The sequence below is a fragment of the Phyllobates terribilis genome, unplaced genomic scaffold (assembly GCF_046119375.1).
Source record: "Phyllobates terribilis strain yellow unplaced genomic scaffold, ASM4611937v1 Scaffold_4__5_contigs__length_816908805, whole genome shotgun sequence".
Classification (NCBI taxonomy): Eukaryota; Metazoa; Chordata; class Amphibia; order Anura; family Dendrobatidae; genus Phyllobates; species Phyllobates terribilis.
In genome coordinates this window covers 293,272,474-293,298,653 of record NW_027362764.1, presented here as the reverse complement: position 1 = coordinate 293,298,653, position 26,180 = coordinate 293,272,474, and the positions used below count along the sequence as shown (strand labels likewise).

The window sequence follows — 26,180 nt, the reverse complement described above, 5'->3', positions numbered from 1 at the left end:
TGTTCATTCACCGTTCATTTACTATTAACCCCTCTTGAAAATGGAAGTCACAGAATTACTATCTCAAAATGTTACCCCTATGCCCTCTATCTTACCAAAAATTCCACATTGCTACCCAAGCACCTGACTCAGACTATGGCTAACAAATTCTTATCCTACAACGTTAAAGGTCTAAATTCACCCCAGAAACGATTCCTAATATGGAAAGAACTTACAGAATTAAATATTGACATTGCAGGCATACAGGAAACTAAGTTTTCAATTGATAATCCACCTAAATTCATGAACAAAAACTACCCAAATATTTTTTTATCTTCTAATAAAAAGAAAAGGGCAGGGGTAGCTATCATTGTCAAAGACACTGTTAAATTTGAAAAAATCAACTTAATTAAAGATGAAGATGGCCGCTTTCTAATTCTCATCTGCAAAATAAATGATACATGCTACACCCTAGTCAACGTGTATGCCCCTAACAAGGGACAAATTACTTTCCTAAAAAGACTAATCAAAATTATACATGAATCACAAAAAGGACAGTTACTCATATTCGGAGACTTCAATGCAGTACCTAACCCTTCCTTGGATACTTCCAACAAATCTAGGAATTTAAACACTTCACTCGATCCCTGGTTAAATAGAGAGGAACTTTTTGATGCTTTTTGCTGCATTAATTCTTCCTCAATTGAGTACACCCACTACTCTGATACCCATAAATCATTTGCCCGATTTGACCTACTCTTAACTGATATCCGTACACTTCAAAACATTAAATCTGTTAATATCCTTTCCAAGTCATGGTCTGACCACTCGCTGATCATTTTCGAAGTCACCCATGGCCCCACCCACTCTGTAAAAAAGCTCTGGCGAGCAAACTCTTACCTATTCCACCACCCACAATATAGAGAAGCAATACAAAATTCTATAAATCTTTATTTTCAGGAGAACAATTTAGAAAACATCGCAATTTCAACCCTCTGGGCCGTTCATAAAGCAGTAATAAGAGGCCACCTAATTCAACTGAACTCTAGACTAAAACGCGACAACATTAAAAATTCTGAAAACATTATTAAAAAAATCAAAAACTTAGAGATCCAACTAGAAATGTCCCCTAATGATAAAACTCACACAGAAATCCTTCAACTGCGAGTTCAACTTAAGAATCTGCTAACATCTGAATATGACAAATACATCCGTACTATCAAAAGCAATTTCCACAACTGCATGGACAAACCATCTAAACTCTTTGCCAACAAAATTAAGATTCATAGACACAAAACTAGAATCCTAAAAATCAAAGATAAGCAAAACTCAATACATAAAAACCCGAAAGACATCTCAAATGTTTTAGCCAGTTTCTATAGAAAGCTCTATAATCTGAAAGAAGACCCAACAGAAATCTCTCCCTCAAAGTCTGACATAGACAAATTCCTAGACTCTATCCAACTCCCCTCTCTTTCAAACGAAGACTTGAACTTTCTCAATTCCCCCTTTACTGAAACAGAAATTTTGGCGACAATCAATTCATTAGCAAAATGCAAATCTCCCGGCCCAGACGGCCTACAGAATGAATATTACCTAAACTTTAAAAACTCTCTTGCTCCCTTCCTTACTAAACTTATCAACTCCTCCACTACATGCCAAGACGCCTTCCCAGCAGAAATGCAGGAGTCAATAATCACGGTCAATAAACAAGGGTGACACCGAGAATGTCAGCAACTACCGCCCTATCTCACTTCTAAATACAGACCTAAAAATCATCGCCAAAACTATTACCTCAAGACTTCAAAAAATCTCCCCTAGGCTTCTTCAAAAAGATCAAGTGGGATTTATCCCTGGAAGGGGAACGTCTGATGCTACTAGACGTGCCATTAATCTGCTATCCTATATTGAAAAAACTAAAACTCCCGCCCTGGTGGTCGCTGTCGACGCAGAAAAAGTGTTCGAAAGAGTCCACTGGGGCTTCCTCTTTCAAACTCTAAAAAAATTTGGATTTGAGGGAAACATCTTAAATGCTATCACATCTCTCTATTCTTGCCCCTCAGCAAAAATTCTGACCAACAAAGTTCTGTCAGATGGAATTGCACTTACCAATGGCACGAGGCAAGGTTGTCCCCTTTCTCTCACCTTTTTCGTTCTCTATATAGAACCTCTGGTTGATAAAATTCAAGCAAATCCCCTAATAAGTGGTATCTAGATACATCAGAGACAATACAAAATTTCATTGTTCGCAGATGATATTCTTATAACTCTTTCAAACCCACTTAACTCAATTAGAAATCCACTGGACACAATTAAACACTTCTCCAAAATTTCATATTACAAAATAAATTTGACTAAAACCCAAGTCCTCCACCTAAACCTTGATCCACAAATCTTGGAAACTCTTAAAATGGAGTTTGAACTGTCCTGGGAAAATAATAATATCAGCTATCTTGGAATAAAACTCACCAAACCATTAGCATTAATCATAGACACAAATTTAAATGATATTTACAAAACCATACAGATCGACATTATGCATATAGCTAAACTAGAAGTCTCCTGGCTTGGCAAAATTAATGCCTACAAAATGAGCCTTTTACAAAACTCCTATACATCTTTAGATTTATCCCTTTATTAATCCCGAAGAAGTGGCTACAAAAATTTCATACACAGCTGGTCACCCTTACCTGGGCTAAAAAGAAACCTAGGGTAGCTAGGTCTGTCCTAGAAAAGAACAAAAAAAGAGGTGGACTCGCCTTGCCCAACTTAACTGCCTACTACCAAGCCACCTTAGTCAAACTTAGCCAGAATTGGTGGGCAGAAAAAGAAAAGCCGAACTGGATAGCCCTAAAAGAACATTTGAAACCCAGTGGCAGACTTAGCCTAATCACCCTCTCCTACTTATGCGACAAAACTAAGAGACTTCCAGAAGAAATCACAGATAAATCTGCAATTCTCTCTTGGAGATTAACCCCTTTAGAGCCCATGACGTCTTAGTACGCACATTTGCGTACTGCCCATTCAGTGACGGCTGCTGCGCTGAGCCCTCACTGAACCGAGCACATGTCAGCTGATTCTTACAGCTGACATGTGCCCGCAACAGCCGCGGGTGGAATCGCGATCCACCCGCGGCTGTTAACCTGTTAAATGCCGCTGTCAATCTCCAACAGCGACATTTAACGTGCGCTTCCTGGAAGCGCGTCCTAAGCCCCGCCCACCGGCGACCCCGTCACCTGATCGCGGGTCGCCGATGGGCGTGCATGACAACCCAGGGTCTGCAGCAGACGCCTGTGGTTGTCATGATCTGGTCGCTATGAGCGCCACCTAGTGGTCGGCGCTCATAGCACAGGACCAATTCTGCTATATGCAGGGGATCTGCTGGTCCCCTGTATGTAGCAGAGCCGATCAGACAACTGCTGCTTCTAGTCTCCTATGGAGACTATTGAAGCATGCAGTAAGTGAAAAAAAAAAGTTTTTAAAAAAATAAAAAAAATTAAAAATATATAAAAGGTTAAATCACCCCCCTTTTGCCCCATTCAAAATAAAATAATAAAAAATAAACCCCACATACACATATTTGGTATCGCCGCGTTCAGAATCGCCAGATCTATCAATATAAAAAAGAATTAATCCGATCGGTAAACGGCGTAACGAGAAAAAAATTCTAAACGCCAGAATTACGTTTTTTGGTCGCCGCAAAATTGCAATAAAATGCAATAACGGGCGATCAAAACATCGGATCTACCCCAAAATGTTATCAATAAAAACGTCAGCCCGGCGTGCAAAAAATAAGCCCTCACCCAGCCCCAGATCACGAAAAATGGAGACGCTACAGGTCTCGGAAAATGGCGCTATTTTTTTTACCAAATTTTGGAATTTTTTTTCACCACTTAAATATAAAAGAACCTATACATGTTTGGTGTCTATGAACTCGTAATGATCTGTAGAATAAGATTGGCAGGTCAGTTTTAGCATTCAGTGAACGTGGTAAAAAAATAAATAAAAAACAACTGTGGTATTGCACTTTTTTTGCAATTTTGCCGCATTTGGAATTTTTTTCCCGTTTACCCGTACATGATATGGTAAAACTAGTAATGGCGTTGAAAAGTACAACGCGTCCCCCAAAAAATAAGCCCTCACATGGCCATATTGACTAAACAATAAAAACGCTATGGCTCTGGGAACAAGGGGAGCAAAAAACGAAAAAGCAAAAACGACAAAACCCAAGGTTGCGAAAGGGTTAATACTAAAACTATCTCACAAAAGCTACCCCACGGTTTCTCCAACCTGGATAGTTGTAGATATTCTTGAACTGTTATCCTCAAGAATCAAACTAGATTCATGGAAGAAGTTAGGCATTAAATTGATCTCAGATATAATGAATGACAAGAAACAACTCATACCTTTTCAATCTCTTAGAGATAAATTCAAACTCAACATTCTAGAAGAAAAGACATGGAAGAAGATTCAAAACATCCTCAACTCTCACAACCTAAACTTTTTTCTCCCTCAAAATCTAGCTCAGATGTTCAAATACCCACAAACTCCCCTTTTCTGGAAAACTGGTCACATATATCAGAACTTCAACCAAGACACTCACTTTCCACATACAACAAATATAGAAGCATGGAAAAAAGAATTAAGTATAGAAATTAAGACCGATCTTTTGCACAAAGTCTTCAAATCTATCTATACTGACATTCCCTGCTCATCCCTTGTAGAAACCCACTACAAGATCTACACACGCTGGTATTTTACTCCGCTTAAACTTCATAAAATTCAGAACACTAACTCCCCCCTTTGCTGGAGGAATTGTAATGCTACTGGCAGTCTGACCCACATCTTTTGGAGCAGTAAAGCTCTCAAATCATACTGGTCTGGAATTGAATCCTTAATTAACAACATCACAGGTTTAAACATACATCTTTCACCAGAACTGGTGCTCCTCCTTTTGGGCCTTGATACCCTCCCATGCAGATACAGACCTATCATCACTCATATACTCCTTACAGCAAAAAGCAATATTGCCGCCCTTTGGAAAGACCCTCTTCCCCAAACTGTGGAAAAAACTATAGAAAAATTAGCATGCCACAACACGTATGAATATACATACGCCCTTAGAAACAATCTTTTAAAAAAATACTTCAGAAAATGGGAGGATTGGAACTCTATTATGATTCCAAAACATTCACCGTAGAGACCTTAGCGTTGTTTAAGACTATATTAGTCTTCTCAATATAACTCGACTCATCATCCTCATTCATCTTACTGTATCTAACTTACGGGATAGTCATAGCGGGCATATCGTGTCTTAATATCACCATCCGATTTTCCCTTCCCCCTTGTTTTCCTGAAACATGTCTGTGTACTTCCAAATATGTAAATAGTTATCTTTGTATACCTTGGCAACTTATGTTATGAACGAATCAACAAAGTTACCCGTCTATAAAATGCACCTATAAGATATAGCTTGCGTATCTAAAGCTATGAATCATATCACCAACCGAATAATTTCAGGTTTACGATGGTATTCACCTTGCTTACTTGTGTACCTCTATTTCACTATATATGTACTGTTTGTATGAAATCTATATATTTTTTTTTTCTCATTCTACTTGAAAATTTAATAAAAAAATATTTGAACATAGAATATGTATGTAGTTTATTCTGTCATCCTCATTGGCGTATTTTCGCTTACGACCCATTGGAAGACAGGAAGCGTAAATCGTGATAGCGTACCGTAAAGAAGTATCTGTTCAGTGCGCTGTGACTGACAGAACTTGTCCAGTAAACGTGACTGAACTACGTCGCGCTGTGACTGGGTTAAATTCCGCACCAATATCTCTGATTGGTCGCGGCCGGCCTGGCGCGACCAATCAGCAAAGCGGGGTTTAAAGGAGTTGTCCACTACTTTAAATTAACCCCCCAATGTATCCCCCTGGGGCCCCTAATGAATTTCGTAAATACCTCATGTTGCTAATACTGCCTGTGTGCGGCGCTATCGCTGACCGTGCACAGGCAGCACGTGACCCCCGGCTGCCTCATTGAGAGAGCGTGTGGTGGATGCCGGGTGTGACGCGATGGGGGATAACCCCGCCCACAACCCGTCACTCACTGTGGAAAGCGGAACAGGAGACCCCTGGCTGCAGCCGCAAATAGTCGTGATGTAAGCGGAAGCAAGAATCGGCTGCAGCAGGGGGTCACATGGTGCCTGTGCACGATCAGCGATAGCGCCGCGCACAGGCCGTATTGGCAACATGAGGTATTCACGAAATTCATTAGGGGCCCCGGGGGGATACATTGGGGGGTTAATTTAAAGTAGCCGCGCCAGTATCGCTGATTGGTCGCGGCCAGCGGGCGCGACCAATCAGCGAAGCGTGGTTCAAATCCCGCGCCAATTCCCTGCCGGACTGCGCCTGTCGCTGATAGGTCGCGGCCCGCCGGGCGCGACCTATCAGCGAAGCGTGGCTCAAATCCCGCGCCTTACTTACTTACAGTCACATGACCGCCATTCCCAGTGCTGACATTCCAAAACTTTGATCTTCTTCTGGTGAAGCCATTCTTTAGTTGATTTGAGGGTATGCTTAGGGTTGTTGTAATGCTGAAAGATTAAATTCTTTTTCATCTTCAGCTATTTAGTAGAGGTCTGAAGGTTTTGATGCAAAATTGACTGATATTTGGAACAGTTCATACATAATTCCCTACATCTTAACTAAAGCACCAGTTTCAGCTGCCAAAAAATAACCCCAAAGCATAATGCTGCTTCCACCATGCTCCACTGTGGTTATCATGTTCCTTGGTGTTGCACCAAACATACCTTTTAGAATTATGTTCAAAACGTACAAACTTAGTCACATCAGACCATGTTTTTGGCAGACTTGATGGTAATTTTGGCAAAACATAGCCAGGTTTGGGTGTTTTTCTTTGTAAAAAAAAAAAGACATTCATCTTGTCACCTTACCCCAAAGGTCAGACATATGAAGAAAATGGGACATGGTTGTCACATGCAGTACACACCTAATACTGGCCAGAAATTCATGAAGCTCCTTTAATGCTGTAGGCCTCTTGGCAGCCTCCCATATCAATTTTCTTCTTGTATTATCATCAATTTATGAGGGATGCTCAGTTCTAGATAACGTCGCGGTTATACCAAATTTAAGCCATTTCTCGATGACTATCTTCACAGTATTCCAAGGTATATTTTATGCCTTGTAAATGTTTTTGGATTCTTCTCCTAACTGATAACTTTAAAAAATGAGATCCTTTTGCTGTGTTATAATCTGCTTATGGACCATGGCCTTTGCTGTAAAATGGAACTAACAAAATGGCAGGAAAATCCTCCTAGAAACAGCTAAACTTTATATGGGGTTAAGCAGAATCACTTTAACTGGTGGCAGCTGTGTACTGACTACTATTTAATATGAGTATAAATGTAATTGCCTAATTCTGAACACAACCACATCCACAATTATAAGAGGGTGTCCCCACATTTGCAACCACATTATTTTAGTTTTGCTATTTTTACTTGCCCTCTCAAAATGATTTCAGTTTCTTTCTCAATACATTTGTACAGATTATGGGTGACATTAAAGGTTGAAAAAATTCTTCTTGGTATGATTTTTCTTTTACATGACAAAAACCTGGCATTTTAATAGGGGTGTGTAGACTTTTCATATCCACTCTATAATTACATTTTTTTTTTTTTTTTCCATTCCCAAATAACCCATTTAAGCAAAGTATGCAACATTCTCTTTAAAAATCATCCAAAATTAAATACAAAATCTTTTATTACCATCAGACGTTTCTAAAGCATTTAATACATACCTTGTATTTAGAATCCATGAGTTGTCACTGTTAAAAGATCCAGCTCTGGCAGGGTGCATATTGTCCATAAGGGTGTTGCATTCATTCAATTGTTTCTCAGTTTTATCTTTTCTTTTGCTACTATAAATATGCAAATCTAGTGAAGTGTTGTCTGATGGGGAGCTCACAATGCCTGAGTTCTGTCTGTAACTATTTACAGATCCAGCATCATCAGTTGTCAAAAGTTCCTCCGATGAAACACTGTTGCATCGAGATAAGTGTTTTTCACCTGCATGTTGATTTAATTATGGAAAAATGTTAGTAATACTGATTAACATCTGAAAAAATAAATATAGTTAAAAAAAAACAGCAATATATGACAAGGAGAAATAGAACAAATGTGTGTATAAACATGTCTTTACTACTTCAGCTATTTAAAATGGTCCGCACAATCACTATAGGGCTGGAACTCTTTGTTTTATATCAATATGGGGCTGGAAAACTGCTGGAAAACTCCTATTAGAGAATTCTCAGTTAATAGATTGGACTCTACCCTTCAGAACTCTCATCTAGTAACCAGAGTGGAGGTTGCCTACAAAAAATCATATCTAGCCCTGGAGAACCAGGCAAGCCTTAGCATTATGATATAGTTGCATGCCATGGATTTACCATAGGCAATAGCTAATAAAATCATAGTTTGTTTCTAAAAGAAATGCAACACATGCAAAATACATCAATATACACAATTATCTAGTTAATTGTGTTTAATTATACCTACACAAGCATGATGATATCCAACCATATTTCTATTTTATCCATTTTCCCATCATTCTTACATATACACTTAATAGTTAGTTGTAAGGATGGACACATACAGCTGAAGCCTGCAGGCACACAACCATTAGTACCCTAAAGACCACTATATCTAATAGCGGTTCATTTTTACTGTGCCTAATGAAATTTAAGTCTGAACGTAGAAAGCTACAGAAGAAATCATACATGGATCTTATGAGCCAGTCATTTAGTAATTTACTTAGAAAACACCTGCAGTTGTTCCATACCTTCTGGCAGATAAGCAAACATACTTCTATCAGTCTGCGGCATTAAACCATAGCAGTTCTGTGCTGCTGTGGTGTTTCCACTGTTTTCCTGAATAATCACTTAATTCTCCAAGGAAACAGCTGTTTCATCTGCAAGATTAAGTGATTGCGCAGGGAAACTGTGGAAAGACCACAACTGCACAAAATTGAGAACGCAGCCTCAAATTGATACAAAACTGCAGTGATAAATGAAAGCTTCATGGTTTATTACACACTGTACATTATGCACAGCTGTTTTCCAATGTTTTGTATATTATAGTATTTTTTGTTTAATTAACAAAGCAATCTAAAGGCGATACATATAAATAATGTGGTGTGTTTTTTCTAGTTTGTTACATTTATTAAAGGGAATCTTTCAGTAGGATGAACCCTCCTAAGCCATCTATATGGGTGTGTAGGTCATAGGAAGCTGAATACAATGATGCCTTGATATCTTATTCCAGAGAAATCCACGTTTTTCTTACATGTAAATGAGCTGTTCCAGGATATGGGCCGGACACTGATCTGCATGAGACTGTCTCCAGAGATTATTTTAAATGAAAGGGAAAGTTACCAGTGTGAGACATGTCAATCAGAAGAGCAGACAGTCAATCATTACACTGGTAACGCTCCTTTCATTAAAAATAATCCCGGAGGCAGATTCTCATACAGATCAGGGTCCGGCCCATATCCTGGAACAGCTCATTTACATACAAGAAAAACGTGGATTTCTCTGGAATAAAACACCAGGTCACAGATATCAAGGTATCATTTTATTTCAAACTTTTGAAAACAGTATTATTAAGGATGAAAGGAGACAAAATCCATATTGCCGTCTGCATAGCCTGGTATGGGAGTCTAATGTACCTGTTTTATATAAAGTTCAATAGAAGGTTTTTTTTTTCAGTAAATTATACAAATCCCATAATAATAAATATGGTATGTTTCATTGCATTGCATTGTTTTTCCCTAGAGCATTGCTTCTGGGGCAGAATATGGTGACTTTTGGTGCAACCCACATTAATAGTAAGTTGAGACAAGTTCAGTAAGTTTTTGGTCTGTGCGCTGTCAGTGAGGAGAATGCCCCAGTGCACGTAAATTGCAGAGAGCTTCTTCATTCATCCACTAAGTACACGGTTAGTGGAACAGCACACGGAGCCCCAAGTTGTACAGTGCTGTCTGAACACACCCATAGAGTTTATAAAATGGGACTGCAGAGATACACGCTAACTCTTTAGTGTCCATGAACCCTTGATCTGAACATATGTACAGCATTCGTATTACGCCATGTGAAATATTTTCTATTAAAAAATATACAATCTATAGCATAACTTTAAAAAAAAAAAAAAAATGAAAGGCTTATTTTCTATTATTATGGCCAAATAAAGACAAATATCATCAGGGAATTTAAAACACCATCTGTATATTGACTGTGCAGCTAATTTTTGACCCCACAAAACAATTTGTGAAACACATATTCACAATACACAAGTTATGTAAAGACAATTTTATAAATGATTAAAATAATTTAAAGTTTTAAATGGAGTTGAAATTCTACTAAGGAAGTCAGAAAATTCAGCAGTGGTTGTACATTGCCTTTTGGCAGAAAATTCTTTTGATGACAGCAAAACCAATGAAATTTATTGAGTTGCAAATCAAACCTACAGCTGTAAAGGCTGACAGGCATTGAAATAAATGAGAACATTAAGCAATTTTCATTGTGGCTCTGCTTGTAAGAAGAGGTTTTTAACACAGGGGTCATTTCAGATCCTTTGAGAGTCATTGTGCCAAGCAAGAACAATCATCAGCACAATTTTCACACTAAATGCACATACCATGTAAGGTTTCAGTGGGTGCAACACTGACATATTTTGCAAGTAAATGTAAATCACAAAGTGCTTATAACCATTAAGTAGGGATTGGCAGACCTGTGGATGCTCAGGTCCTTCGGGTTCAACTGAACTTTATAAAAAAGTTTGATTCAGGTACTAGAACGGAACCTGAACTTGATCCCGAACCCAGACCCCATTCAAGTGAATGGGGGCCCGAACATCTGGTGGTTCCCACGCTGTCATCTACAGTACAGACCAAAAGTTTGGACACACCTTCTCATTTAAAGATATTTCTGTATTTTCATGACTATGAAATTTGTACATTCACACTGAAGGCATCAAAACTATGAATTAACATATGTGGAATTATATACTTAACAAAAAAGTGTGAAACAACTGAAAATATGTCTTATATTCTAGGTTCTTCAAAGTAGCCACCTTTTGCTTTGATGACTGCTTTGCACACTCTTGACATTCTCTTGATGAGCTTCAAGAGGTAGTCACTGGAAATGGTCTTCCAACAATCTTGAAGGAGTTCCCAGAGATGCTTAGCACTTGTTGGCCGTTTTGCCTTCACTCTGCGGTCCAGCTCACCCCAAACCATCTCGATTGGGTTCAGGTCTGGTGACTGTGGAGGCCAGGTCATCTGGCGTAGCACCCCATCACTCTCCTCCTTGGTCAAATAGCCTTTACACAGCCTCGAGGTGTGTTTGGGGTCATTGTCCTGTTGAAAAATAAATGATGGTCCAACTAAACGCAAACCGGATGGAATAGCATGCCGCTGCAAGATGCTGTGGTAGCCATGCTGGTTCAGTATGCCTTCAATTTTGAATAAATCCCCAACAGTGTCACCAGCAAAGCACCCCCACACCATCACACCTCCTCCTCCATGCTTCACGGTGGGAACCAGGCATGTAGAGTCCATCCGTTCACCTTTTCTGCATTGCACAAAGACACAGTGGTTGGAACCAAAGATCTCAAATTTGGACTCATCAGACCAAAGCACAGATTTCCACTGGTCTAATGTCCATTCCTTGTGTTCTTTAGCCCAAACAAGTCTCTTCTGCTTGTTGCCTGTCCTTAGCAGTGGTTTCCTAGCAGCTATTTTACCATGAAGGCCTGCTACACAAAGTCTCCTCTTAACAGTTGTTGTAGAGATGTGTCTGCTGCTAGAACTCTGTGTGGCATTGACCTGGTCTCTAATCTGAGCTGCTGTTAGCCTGCGATTTCTAAGGCTGGTGACTCGGATAAACTTATCCTCAGAAGCAGAGGTGACTCTTGGTCTTCCTTTCCTGGGGAGGTCCTCATGTGAGCCAGTTTCTTTGTAGCGCTTGATGGTTTTTGCAACTGCACTTGGGGACACATTCAAAGTTTGCCCAATTTTTCAGACTGACGGACCTTCATTTCTTAAAGTAATGATGGCCACTCGTTTTTCTTTACTTAGCTGCTTTTTTCTTGCCATAGTACAAATTCTAACAGTCTATTCAGTAGGACTTTCAGCTGCGTATCCACCAGACTTCTACACAACACAACTGATGGTCCCAACCCCATTTATAAGGCAAGAAATCCCACTTGTTAAACCTGACAGGGCACACCTGTGAAGTGAAATCCATTTACGGTGACTACCTCTTGAAGCTCATCAAGAGAATGCCAAGAGTGTGCAAAGCAGTCATCAAAGCAAAAGGTGGCTACTTTGAAGAACCTAGAATATAAGACATATTTTCAGTTGTTTCACACTTTTTTGTTAAGTATATAATTCCACATGTGTTAATTCATAGTTTTGATGCCTTCAGTGTGAATGTACAATTTTCAAAGTCATGAAAATACAGAAAAATCTTTAAATGAGGTGTGTCCAAACTTTTGGTCTGTACTGTATATGACAGCTTGCGAAACACCGTCTCTGACCAGTGGTAACCTTACTGAAGTCACCGCCGGTCACAGCCGCTGGGTATCACGGTTCCCACGCTGTCACAGAGAGGACAGCGTGTAAGCCAGCAGCTGTGACCGGCGGTGAAACCGTTACCGCCGATCAGGCATTGGCTGATGACTACTAATCTCATCATTGTACGCCTGGTGTTGCTGACAGCAGCGAGTGCAGGCAATGCTGATGAGAGTATTCATCAGTCGGCGCCTGTGCAAAGTAAGAAAGATGTCAGTGAGATATATAATTAGTGCAGTGCATGTGTAACTAACTTACTGTACATGTATTTAGCTAATAAAGAAAATAAAAACAGTGTAGGGTTCCCCTTATTTTTAATACTCAGCTGAGGGAAAGCAGACAGCTGGGGGTTGGTGTTATTATTCTGGGAAGGGGCAATAAACATGGAGCATCCCAGGCTCTTAAGATCAGCTCACAGCTGTCTGCGTAGCCGTTACTCATTATTAAAAAGGGGGGACCCTAAAAAAAATGAACCCCACAATATTATCCCACTTGCCAACACACCAGGGCAAGTGGGAAGAGCCAAGCAAAGTGCCAGAATTGATGCATCTAATGGATGCGCCTTTTCTGGGTCGACTGCGAGCTGCTATTTTTAGGCTGAGGATGGCCAAATATCTATGGGCCTTTCCAGCCTGAAAATGCTAGCCCCCAGCTATCTGCTTTTGCTTGGCTGGCTATCAAAAAGGGGGGACCCCACGCCATTTTTTTCATTTATTTATTACTAATAAATAAGTAATTTAATGAAAAAACGATGTGCGGTTCCCCCTATTTTAATAACCAGCCAAAGGAAAGCAGACAGCTGTGAGTGGGTCTTATTATGCTGGGAAGCGGCCAATATCCATGTCTCTTCCAAAACTATTAATATCAGCCCCCAGCAGTCGGCTTTGCCTTTGCTGGTTACTACAAATAGGGGGGACCCTAAAAAAATGATGTGGAGTCCCCCCTATTTTTAATAACCAGATAAGGCAAAGCAGACAGCTGGGGGGCTGATATTAATAGAAAGGGAAGAGCCATGGATATTGGCTGCTTCCCAGCCTAATAAGACCAGCCCGCAGCCACCTCAGAAATGGCGCATCCATTAAGTATGGCAATTTTAGCGCTTAGCCTTGGCTCTTCTTGCTTTTCCTGGTGCATTGGCATGCGGGGTAATATTTGGGGGTTGATTTCAGCTGTGTAATGTCTGCTGACATCAAGCCCAGAAGTTAGTAATGGGGCAGTGTTTACCAGACACCCCATCACTTACCCAGTAAGTAAAAAGAGAAAAAAACACATAGGAAAAAAATCATAATTTGAAAAAAAATCTCCCCAACAAATTTCTTCTTTCCCCTATTTATTTTTAAAATATAATAATGAATAAATAAAAGTCCGTTGTAGTCCAAATGGGGGTCCCACGACGATTCCAGTCTTCTTCATCTAGTCTATGGAGCTCCATTCAGAGACTTCATAGATTGGAGCAGTAGCTACTGCCGGGTCTCGCGCTGTGCTCCGTGAGAACTCGGCAGCTGTGAACTGAGGTGACGTCAGTAAGGTTATCTTAGTTTACAGCGGCCGGTTCTCATGAGGGCAACACAAGTGCCGGAGACTGCTGGTCACTCGCTCTGCCCTCGTGAGAACTGGCTGCTGTGAACTGAGATAACCTTACTGATGTCACCTCAGTTCACAGCAGCCAGGTATGGCAGTGGCTGCTGCTCCAGTCTATGGAGCTGCGTTCTTTGACAGAGCTCCATAGACTGGATGAAGAAGACTGGGATCATTGTGGGACCTCCATTTGGACTATGGCGGACTGGTGTGTATTTTGTTTTCTTTTTAAATAAATGTAGGATAGAGGGAAATTGTTGGGGAGCTTTTTTTTCAAATAAAGATTTTTTTGGCTGTTTTTTTTCATTTTACTTATGGGGTTAGTAATGTGGGTGTCTGATAGACACAGCCCCATTACTAACCACTGGGCTTGATGTCCGATGACATTACACAGCTGACACCAACCCCAAAATATTACTCCACTTGCCAACGCACCATGGCAAGCGGGAAGAGCCGGGCAAAGTGCCAGAATTGGAGCATCTAATGGATGTGCATTTTCTGAGTCGGGTGCGGGCTGGGGAAGGCCAAATATCCATGGGCCTTCCCAGCCTGAGAATACCATCCCCCAGATGTCAGCTTTAGCTTGGCTGGCTATCAAGAATGGGGGGACCACACGGCAGTTCTTTATATTATTTATTTCAATAATTAAAAAAACAGCGTGGGTCTGCCCTATTTTTCATAACCAGCCAAGATAAACCAGACAGCTGAGGGCTGCAGCCCGCAGCTGTCTGCTTAACCTACGTTGGTTATCAATAATAGAGGAGACTCTACGTCTTTTTTTTTATTATTATTATTATTTTTTACATGGTGCGCCGGCCAATCACAGCCATGCCATTACTCGACAAGGCTGTGATAGGGCAGGAAGTGCCCACACAGGTAAAGTTTGTTGTTTGGCTGTGCTGCAGCCTTTCAACAAGCTTTGTTTGGGCTGCCGAATCCGAACAGTAACACAGACTTTTGTGAGAAGTCCTTGTTCGGGGTCCACGCATGGACCTCAATCTTTACCGTTTGGGTTTGCCCATCTCTACTTAAGGGGTTATTTTTATCTTTAAAGATGGGTACAATTGGAAAGTGTTTGCAAAATTAAGCAACATTTCAATTTAATATTCATTAAAATCCTCCATCCCCTCACAATAAAATTTTTATTTTTTATCGTTTAGTGCTCATTGGCAAGGACTGCCAAGCAGCCGAACATGTGCAGTACTTACAAGTTCTTTTTATTGAGCTTCAAAGCACAAAACTGAATTAGCTGGGATTAATGGAGAGCGCTCTTAAGTCCCAATCCTGGTCAGCTTCAGTGCTATTGCTGTCCTCAGACAATGCTAACGCAAAGCTATCTCATATAGCAGCATCTCAATTCATGGGTATATTCTGTAAAATCTATGTTCAGTGCAGAAGTGGTGCTTTTAAAATTCTATGAAGAAGGGAGGAAGAGGGAGGAGCTAGAGGCAGACACAGACATTCTGTTGCAAGTTCTTCTGAAATGCCAGTTACAGTTCTCCATAGAGTTTTATTAGTACCACCTTTCATCTCTTATCTTAGTAAAGGGAAAATCTATATTCAATGAAGAAAGATTTTTCCAGTGAATTGAGAATTTTAAGAATAAATTATCAGTTCAAAAGGATAAAGGAGCAGATTTTTCTGATTAGATATGTTAAATAGTTATTTTCACGTGTAATATTGATTAATGAGAAGAAAAAAACACAAAAACAGAGGGTTACTCTTTAAGGCCAAAATCTTGGTGGGCTGTGGGGCTGGCGTAAATATTGAACACAGGCAATGCCAGCTTTTTACCCTTCACAATGTTAGTGTGATGGTGCATTGTGAAAGGATGCTTGTAAAGCAGTTGTTTGAAATTTTTAGAAATTTCCAGAGACAGCTCAACTCATGTCAACGTGTTTGGTATTCGCACCTTGTGCTATTCTGAGAGGTATTAGCTTTAATTCAACTTTAGGCTGACATAGACATTTGTTGCGCTTGTTTTTCTATTATGGACATGTTCAGTGGACCTCCAAACAGTCCTTAATAGCGTTTACTTAGAAGGTTAATCATCAGGTTTTTCTACCCCAAACTATTGCCATCTGTGTATGGGCACTGTAGAACTGATTACATCCATAGCTTTACATTAGAAATTTGTGTTAATGGTTCAGAGAAATGAATGGTTGAATAGTTATGCAAATGAACTGCAACTGCCTGTCAGAGAGTGACAGGTCACTTTTCTTTTAGTGACCTGTCTACCACACCCACAATCGAGTACAAGCATTGTCATTCCTCATGACAATGGGGAAAGCTGGTGATGAGGAAGACTGTCAATGTCTGGTGAGATCTGCATAGTTTTCATTACTCCTGCTGCTCACTTCCAGACAGGTCATCCTAGTTAAGAAAATGGCCAGTGTCTGATGCGATCTGAAAACTATGAAGATTGCACAAGACACTGACAGTCTTCCTCATCAATAATTTTCTTTCACACCGCGGGAAATGACGGCACTTGCACTAGATTGCGGGAGTGGGACTTAGGTCACAGAAAGAAAAATTACCTGTCTTTCACTGACAAGAGACAGACAGTGGACGGTAGGCTAGGGAAGAGAGGCAGCAGAGCTTGCAACCCAAGTCAAGGGTACTCACTGTCTTGCGAGTCCTTACACTACTGTAAAATATAAAGCACAGCCAAAGTGTCATGCACCTGGGTTCGAACACTTGAACCTATGTTTTGTAGACGGCTTCTCTTTCCTCCGAGCCACACCAGACACATCTTTTCTCTGGGTGTTTAAGTTCCGTTATTCTGGCTGCAGTCTGTTTATCATTACACAGGTGTTTTAATTTGTCTGCCCTATCACCTATCGGGTGTGGCTTTATATTCTTTCTCCCTGCTCGCACTTCCTGCTGGTGATAGTCTCTTTTGGATGTTCAGCTATTCTGCTCTAGTTTAAAGCCAGTCAGTGAAATTCCAGCTAGGGTTTATCTCTTTGCTGTTTCTGTTCTGTACTCTGTACCTATCTTCTGTTTCTTTTTAGGAAGCAGGCTGCATATTATCTAACAGTAAGTGCTTTATACTTTATTTTGTATATCATGGTTTATTTTACTTCTCTGAGATCTTTCCTTTTTCAGCACAATTTCCTTTTTGCAGGTAATTCACACTCTGCTCTGACCTCTGTTTTTTTAGGAGGAACGTGAAGCACTCAACAACCTTTCAGGCAGCATAGGTCTGAGTTGCCATCTTCTAATTTGTGGTTAGGGCTATCTCGGCTCAAGCAGGAACCAGTAGGGACTGTGAGGTTACAATCTCAAGTATGTACAGGAACCGGCAGGGTGAATTTCAGTTTTCTAGCTTTACCTATTATCCCGAGTGAGTTGCTACTCTAGCATAACACAAAGCAATAAAATGAACTTAAAGGTACTTGCAAGACATTGAGGACCCTTGACGTGGGTGTGAACTTGCGTATTTTGGCCAAAATATTAACCAATACCTCCTAATATACAATTATATGAAAAAGTTTGGGCACCCCTATTAATCTTAAGCTTATTGTTTTTTTAAAAATTGGTGTTTTTGCAACAGCTATTTCAGTTTGATATATGTAGTAATTGTTGGACACAGTAATGTTTCTGCCTTGAAATGAGGTTTATTGTACTAACAGAAAATGTGCAATCTGCATTCAAACAAAATTTGACAGGTGCATAAGTATGGGCACCTCACCAGAAAAGTGACATTAATATTTAGTAGATCCTCCTTTTGCAAAAATAACAGCCTCTAGTCACTTCCTGTAGCTTTTAATGAGTTCCTGGATCCTGGATGAAGGTATTTTTGACCATTCCTCTTTACAAAACAATTCCAGTTCAGTTAAGTTTGATGGTCGCCGAGCATGGACAGCCCTCTTCAAATGATCCCACAGATGTTCAATGATATTCAGGTCTGGGGACTGGGATGGCCATTCCAGAACATTGTAATTGTTCCTCTGCATGAATGCCAGAGTATATTTGGAGCGGTGTTTTGGATCATTGTCTTGCTGAAAGATCCATCCCCTGCGTAACTTCAACTTTATCACTGATTCTTGAACATTATTGTCAAGAATCTGCTGATACTGAGTGGAATCCATGCGTCCCTCAACTTTAACAAGATTCCCGGTGCCGGCATTGGCAACACAGCCCCAAAGCATGATGGAACCTTCACCAAATTTTACTGTGGGTAGCAAGTGTTTTTCTTGGAATGCTGTGTTTTTTTGCCGCCATGCATAACGCCTTTTTGCATGACCAAACAACTCAATCTTGGTTTCATCAGTCCACAGGACCTTCTTCCAAAAAGAAATTGGCTTCTCCAAATATGCTTTTGCATACCTCAGCCGACTCTGTTTGTGGCGTACTTGCAGAAACTGCTTCTTTCGCATCACTCTCCCATACAGCTTCTCCTTGTGCAAATTGCGTTGTATAGTTGACCGATGCACAGTGACACCATCTGCAGTAAGTTGATGCTGCAGCTCTCTGGAGGTGGTCTGAGGATTGTCCTTGACATATCTCACCATTCTTCTTCTCTGCCTTTCTGATGTTTTTCTTGGCCTGCCACTTCTGGCCTTAACAAGAACTGTCCCTGTGTTCTTCCATTTCCTTACTATGTTCTTCACAGTGGAAACTGACAGGTTAAATCTCTGAGACAGCTTTTTGTATCCTTCCCCTGAATAACTATGTTGAATAATCTTTGTTTTCAGATCATTTGACAGTTGTTTTGAGGAGCCCATGATGCCACTCTTCAGAGGAGATTCAAACAGGAGAACAACTTGCAAGTGGCCACTTTAAGTAGCTTTTCTCATGATTGCATACACCTGGCTATGAAGTTCAAAGCTCAATGAGGTTACAAAACCAAAAAAAGTGCTTTAGTAAGTCAGTAAAAAGTAGGTAGGAGTATTTAAAACAAGAACATGATAAGGGTGCCCATACTTATGCACCTGTCAAATTTTGTTTGAATGCAGATTGCACATTTTCTGTTAGTACAATAAACCTCATTTCAAGGCAGAAACATTACTGTGTCCAACAGTTATTAAATATATCAAACTGAAATAGCTGTTGCAAAAACACCAATTTTTATAAAACAATAAGCTTAAGATTAATAGGGGTGCCCAAACTTTTCCATATAACTGTATATATATATATATATATATATATATATATATATATATATTTGTACATTTTATCTTTACAGGGTGCAGCCAGGCCCATCAATGGTGACCTTGTAAACTAGGGGCTTGAACCTCTGTGATGCACTGGTAGAGTGCTGGGCAGCCTACCTAAGCGTGTAATAGGCTGTTAGCTGGCCACTGTGCTTTAAATGTGTGTGACTTGCGCCCTATTGCAAGCTTCATCTGTGGGCAATTCTGATGCTAGGCAATTACCCCTCCCCTCCATGGATTGGTAGGATGAGAGTGGTTGCTCCATTAGTATTTTGCACCTTTGTTACCTCCTTTAGTAAGGGGGTCTGCTGCATCCTGTTTGTGACCTTGGCTGGTAAATACCATTGCCTTTTTGCTATGTCTATAACTGAATTATTTTGGGAATTTTTAAAAGTTCCTTTTATTGCTTTGGCTGTGCTTTTTATTTAAAAAAAAAAGAAAGAGCCAACATCACAAATCTATTGTACCAGCAGATTCATGGATGGAGCATGTCAATTATGGAGGACAATTATTTTTTTTTTTAAATAACACCGATGTAAAAAATAATGCATGTAAAAATAATATTGAACCATTTATGTTGGTAACTATATGACAATTCTTACAATTTTTTTCATTCTGAACTTATTTTAAGTATGTATTTAGTGGGATTATATCTCAAAGATAATTCTTTACAAGAGAAGATTATTTCAGAACCAAGAAATGTTCAATATCTCTAGCTCATTGAACCTGTCTTCAAAAACAGTAAGACTCAGAAAAGAATGCCAATGTAGCAATAGGCTCTCACAATATGTAAATTGTCAAGAAGTAGCTGTCTACAGGACTACAATTAAGGGTTCATACTGCTCTAGGCACTTGCAAAGCAATTCTCCACCCACCCCCTCCATGGGTTGACAGCACACTGATGAGAAAACAAAAGGTGCATACAGGTATACACAGTAGAATGGTGTACTATTTATTTGCTACACTAAAATGCTCATGGAGTGGTGATGCAGGAGCGCTGGTGGTGGGGAGTGACAGTGTCTTCTGTGATGGTCAGTGTTCTAGTGTAGTAGCAGGACACACTGTTCCAACATCAACCAGAGTAGCACTCATATCCAACTCATACCATCTGCTGCTATGTTACCAGATGACTTGCACTACAAGAACATGTACAGACGGGGATAGTCTGGGAGTGTGAGACAAGGATGCAAATGTCTGCCCTACACCTCTGGAGTAACCAGTGCTCCCCTTCCCACCCATCCTCCACTAGCAGAATTATTGCCTCCTTCCCCACTAGCAGCAGTTTCCCTACTCCCTATCCTCCCAAACTGCAGCCGATTTAATATTGAGAAAGGAAGAAATGTATTGAGAGCTCATATATTGGCCACCTCAAGTGCCTAGTGGCAAATATAGTAATATAGTATTGGCTCTCTAGTAAGAGCTTATAAACATTAATAGTTGTCAAATTTTTATATATTTTCTTGCTGTAGAGTGTAGAAGTTGGAAAAACTATAAACTTTTCTTAAAAAATGAAAAAAAAAAATCCTGAAGATAAACAATTATACATAGTATGATTGGCTATTCTGTTCATTTTGGCTGGCCCTCATGATGCATCAAAGATAAATCTCATAATGTTTATGAAAAAAAATTGTGGCGTGATCCATGAAAAAAGCATTAATTGCATGGGAGAATGTGGTGCTTGACGGAGAGCGAAGAGTCTGTAATAAGGAGTCAGGACCCATGTTTTTGGAATTAGATGTCTACCATGCTTATATTAGTAGCATAGCCATCAGGGAATAGGGGATGGTGGTGATTGTTTTGGGCCCATTTACAAAGTGGGACTCAAAACAACCACCATTCGTAACAGTATTGATGTCCATAAAATTCTGATACAATTAAACCATAGTGTCTCTGCTCTACCGCTCTCTGGTTTGTATTTAAGCCATGGTTTCCTTGTGCTACCACATTCCATTTTGTAGGCTACAGGTCCCTTTAAGAATATCGGGGCCATATGCAATAGGTATGATGATGTTAATATGCCGCTCTCCCTACCCAAGGTCACTGACTGTGCTAGTGGATTCATCAAAATGCAAGGTTGAATGGACAGGCAGGTGGAATTATGAAAATAACAAGATGAATAGTAATGATATGAAAATGATGAAAAAATGGAAACTACATTTTTTAAACATTTTGATTTATTCTGTATCTAGTATGAGCACCACGTGCAAAAATACACGCAATTATATGACTTGACATGCTATCAATGAGGTTATTAATGGTTGTCTGAAGAATGTTCTGCCACACTGAAACACTTGTACACTCAAATCATCAAGATCCGCAATTGGCAGCTTGCAGCGGTATGTGCTCACTTGGCTGTGTTGTGTGAAGGCACAGAACCTGTAGATACGTGTAACTGTTGCTGCGGCCCTGTAACTGAAGGAAAAAAACTTCTAGATGATTAATAGTAGATGAGGATGATATCATGTTGCATGGGCTATGCTACAGTAAATGAGAAGCCTTTAGTTTTACAAAATGGTTCTTTATTGTCAAAACATGTTTCAGCACCGGGCCAGTGCCTTTCTCAAGGTAGAAACCAAGTAATAATGATGGCTGGGTATTTTCCAGTAAGGCTGACCACACTTCCTCATTTCTCTAAAGCCAGTAAAATCCACTAAGTGGTACGGCAGTGACTACACCGCCAGCAACATGACCAGGTTGGGGATGAGTTGGCACACAGGCAGAAGACTAGGACCATATCGTTATTTTTTAGCCACAAAATCAGGTATAGATATCTGAAAGTGCTACAGAAAAGAAGGAGAAGTAGTCTGGGTAGGACTTCCAGTAGATGATGTTAATTATGATTGAGATGACACTTACAAGGTGCTACTTGAGGATGGGGCCTGGATACCAGAAAAGCAAGCATGTAGATGAGAGGGGTAGAAGGATAGCTTGAGCCTTTCTCATATTGCTTGCCAGCTTGCTTTTCCCACATGAGCAGGTAATGTCACTTCATGTGCAGATGGAGAGCAGTAATTCAAAGTAAAATAATTTTCCTTATACAGGGCATGCACAAGGCAAAACATACGTCGGCAAGCCACACTCAAATGATTTCCCATACCTGAGATGCGTGGACGTAAAACTTCCCACAACCAAGACTGGGGATTTATAGCACTGTTGCACCTTCTCCACCTAAAGCAGTTGTTGTATCACCTGTTTTGGAGCAGACTAAAAAAGAAGCAGATCTGTCCCAGGAAAATCTTTTGAGAGGAAGTCAGCTACTGTATTTATTGCTGACACACCCACCCTCCACTTCTGATGACATCACCTCTTTGTCACCCCGATCTGGTTAACAGGTTTTGTCCACTACACAGTCATGATAATCATCATCATCTTTGACTCAGCTGACAGTTGTCTCAGTGGGGGATATGTCCTCTGCTACTTGTCACCTCCTCCTGATTCCCAGCTCTAGATTTACCCTGACTCAGACTGCCATTACCACCTTAGCTGCCAATGCCAGTAACCCTACCATCGGAACTGACAAAATCCTCAACACGGGTAAGAATCATGTCCTCCATCACCGCAACCACTATCTCATCTGAGTACAAATGCTGACTTTTCATCTAATAAATGAATTGGAAACAATGGTTTTGTTAAATATCCATATCCCCTAGAGTGCTGTTGCTTAGGGGACTAGGAGACTGAAAAGGTAGACATGTTATTGACTGAAATGAAAGTCTGCAATATGAATGATTTACTGGTCTGTAAATTCTATTATGTAATTCTGACATGGCGGTTTTCATGTAGATTTGAGGTTCTGATTCCACACCACATATTCACAGAAGTTTATAATACAATATACTGTATGTGGTGGGGTCATTTCATGTCAGGGAAAAAACAGTGTGATGAAAGCCTAAATTAATTTTCCAATGTAAAAGATAGTCTCCTACTCCTGCATGTGTCCTTGGAAAAGTGAGTAAAGAATCAATGGGGTGCGGACACCAAAAGGCAATTTTGCACAGGGCCACATTCAGTCTAATGTCGCATTCATATATCCGTGTGTCATGGTCCGAGTACAGAGCGTGATGCACGGACGGTCCGCGGGTCTCTGCCTGGAATGTGACAGCCTCATAGACACATATGAAGCCGTCTAGTTAGGGTGCCTTCACATTGCGCTCTGTGTCCCCGTCGGGGTATACGTCCTACAATTTCCCGCAAAACGGGGTCCGGACGTATGCTGTGACGGGGGCCATAGACCGCAATGGTGAGGCAGAGCGTACGTGCGCTCTGCCGTGCACTTTTTTCGGGAGTGTACGCACACAGGAGGCGGACACTCAGACGCAGCAGCTTAAGTGTAAGTGTCCGCCTCCTGTGGGTGTACACTCCCGAAAAAAGTGCACAGCAGAGCACACGTTCGCTTGGCCATCACTATAGCGGTCTATGGCCCCCGTCACAGCATATGTCTGGACCCCGTTTTGCGGGGAATTTTAGGACGTATGCCCCGACGGGGACACAGATCGCAATGTGAAAGCACCCTTAGGGCCAGCAGACCAATGGACCGTCAATGCATCTCGGTCAATGCTCACACCAACTTTATTCACTTACAGGTAGCATACAGTACAGACCAAAAGTTTGGACACACCTTCTCATTTAAAGATTTTTCTGTATTTTCATGACTATGAAAATTGTACATTCACACTGAAGGCATCAAACTATGAATTAACACATGTGGAATTATATACGTAACAAAACAGTGTGAAACAACTGAAAATATGTCTTATATTCTAGGTTCTTCAAAGTAGCCACCTTTTGCTTTGATGACTGCTTTGCACACTCTTGGCATTCTCTTGATGAGCTTCAAGAGGTAGTCACCGGAAATGGTTTTCACTTCACAGGTATGCCCTGTCAGGTTTAATAAGTGGGATTTCTTGCCTTATAAATGGGGTTGGGACCATCAGTTGTGTTGTGCAGAAGTCTGGTGGATACACAGCTGATAGTCCTACTGAATAGACTGTTAGAATTTGTATTATGGCAAGAAAAAAGCAGCTAAGTAAAGAAAAACGAGTGGCCATCAGTACTTTAAGAAATGAAGGTCAGTCAGTCCGAAAAATTGGGAAAACTTTGAAAGTGTCCCCAAGTGCAGTTGCAAAAACCATAAAGCGCTACAAAGAAACAGGCTCACATGAGGACCGCCCCAGGAAAGGAAGACCAAGAGTCACCTCTGCTTCTGAGGATAAGTTTATCTGAGTCACTAGCCTCAGAAATCGCAGGTTAACAACAGCTCAGATTACAGACCAGGTCAATGCCACACAGAGTTCTAGCAGCAGACACATCTCTACAACAACTGTTAAGAGGAGACTTTGTGCAGCAGGCCTTCATGGTAAAATAGCTGCTAGGAAACCACTGCTAAGTACAGGCAACAAGCAGAAGAGACTTGTTTGGGCTAAAGAACACAAGGAATGGACATTAGACCAGTGGAAATCTGTGCTTTGGTCTGATGAGTCCAAATTTGAGATCTTTGATTCCAACCACCGTGTCTTTGTGCGACGCAGAAAAGGTGAACGGATGGACTCTACATGCCTGGTTCCCACCGTGAAGCATGGAGAAGGAGGTGTGATGGTGTGGGGGTGCTTTGCTGGTGACACTGTTGGGGATTTATTCAAAACTGAAGGCATACTGAACCAGCATGGCTACCACAGCATCTTGCAGAGGCATGTTATTCCATTCGGTTTGCATTTAGTTGGACCATCATTTATTTTTCAACAGGACAGTGACCCCAAACACACCGCCAGGCTGTGTAAGGGCTATATGATCAAGAAGGAGAGTGATGGGGTGCTATGCCAGATGACCTGGCCTCCACAGTCACCAGACCTGAACCCAATCGAGATGGTTTGGGGTGAGCTGGACCGCAGAGTGAAGGCAAAAGGGCCAACAAGTGCTAAGCATCTCTGGGAACTCCTTCAAGATTGTTGGAAGACCATTTCTGGTGACTACCTCTTGAAGCTCATGAAGAGAATGCCAAGAGTGTGCAAAGCAGTCATCAAAGCAAAAGGTGGCTACTTTGAAGAACCTAGAATATAAGACCTATTTTCAGCTGTTTCACACTTTTTTGTTAAGTATATAATTCCACATGTGTTAATTCAAAGTTTTGATGCATTCAGTGTGAATGTACAATTTTCATAGTCAAGAAAATACAGAAAAATCTTTAAATGAGAAGGTGTGTCCAAACTTTTGGTCTGTACTGTACATTTATTACTGTATAAAGTAAGACTACAGCTCTTTATATACCCCTTGCCGAGGAAGAGATAAATAAATAGGTAGACAAATAAAAAGAAACAGAAAGAACTATTTGAATGTGACACCCAAAGATGGTGATACAAATTTTTTATTGTCTACAAAATGAACTTGCTAGTTAATAAAGGATACTGATCCATGTAAGCAGTTTTCTGTGGTATGAATGAGGTGAAGAAGGAGCAATGGCAAGTGTAATGGGATTGTAGGATTGTAGGAACAGTGACTATGACCGGGCAACAGCTCTAGTCTATTGCCCCGATTCATAAAAGATATTTCGCCAGAACTTTGGCATAAATTGCTTTGAAAAGTCGCAAAAATTTTTGTGCAACTCAGAGTTGTGCAAAAACGTTATGACGTTTGGTGTTTTTATGACAGTTTTTTATAACTCTGCCAAAATGGGTGGAGCTGTGGTGGGACGGGGTAGCAGCAGGGACATTACGCCACAGCTTGTCAAATTCATATCGAGCTGTGGTGTTCCTTACGCCAGTAATTGGAGTAAGATTTATGATGGGGTGCACCCAGAGGTGCATGTGACGCG

General features: G+C 40.6%; 1 protein-coding gene across 3 annotated transcripts in view; it reads right to left on the bottom strand.

Annotated features, from left to right (window-relative positions):
- COBL (cordon-bleu WH2 repeat protein) overlaps window positions 1-26,180 on the bottom strand; it is a 694,630-nt gene that overhangs the window by 100,059 nt on the left and 568,391 nt on the right. For all 3 annotated transcript variants that reach the window (XM_073678323.1, XM_073678322.1, XM_073678324.1), the window contains one exon: window positions 7,807-8,074. In XM_073678323.1, the coding sequence (XP_073534424.1) occupies window positions 7,807-8,074 (268 nt within the window). The remainder of the gene's footprint in view (window positions 1-7,806; window positions 8,075-26,180) is intronic.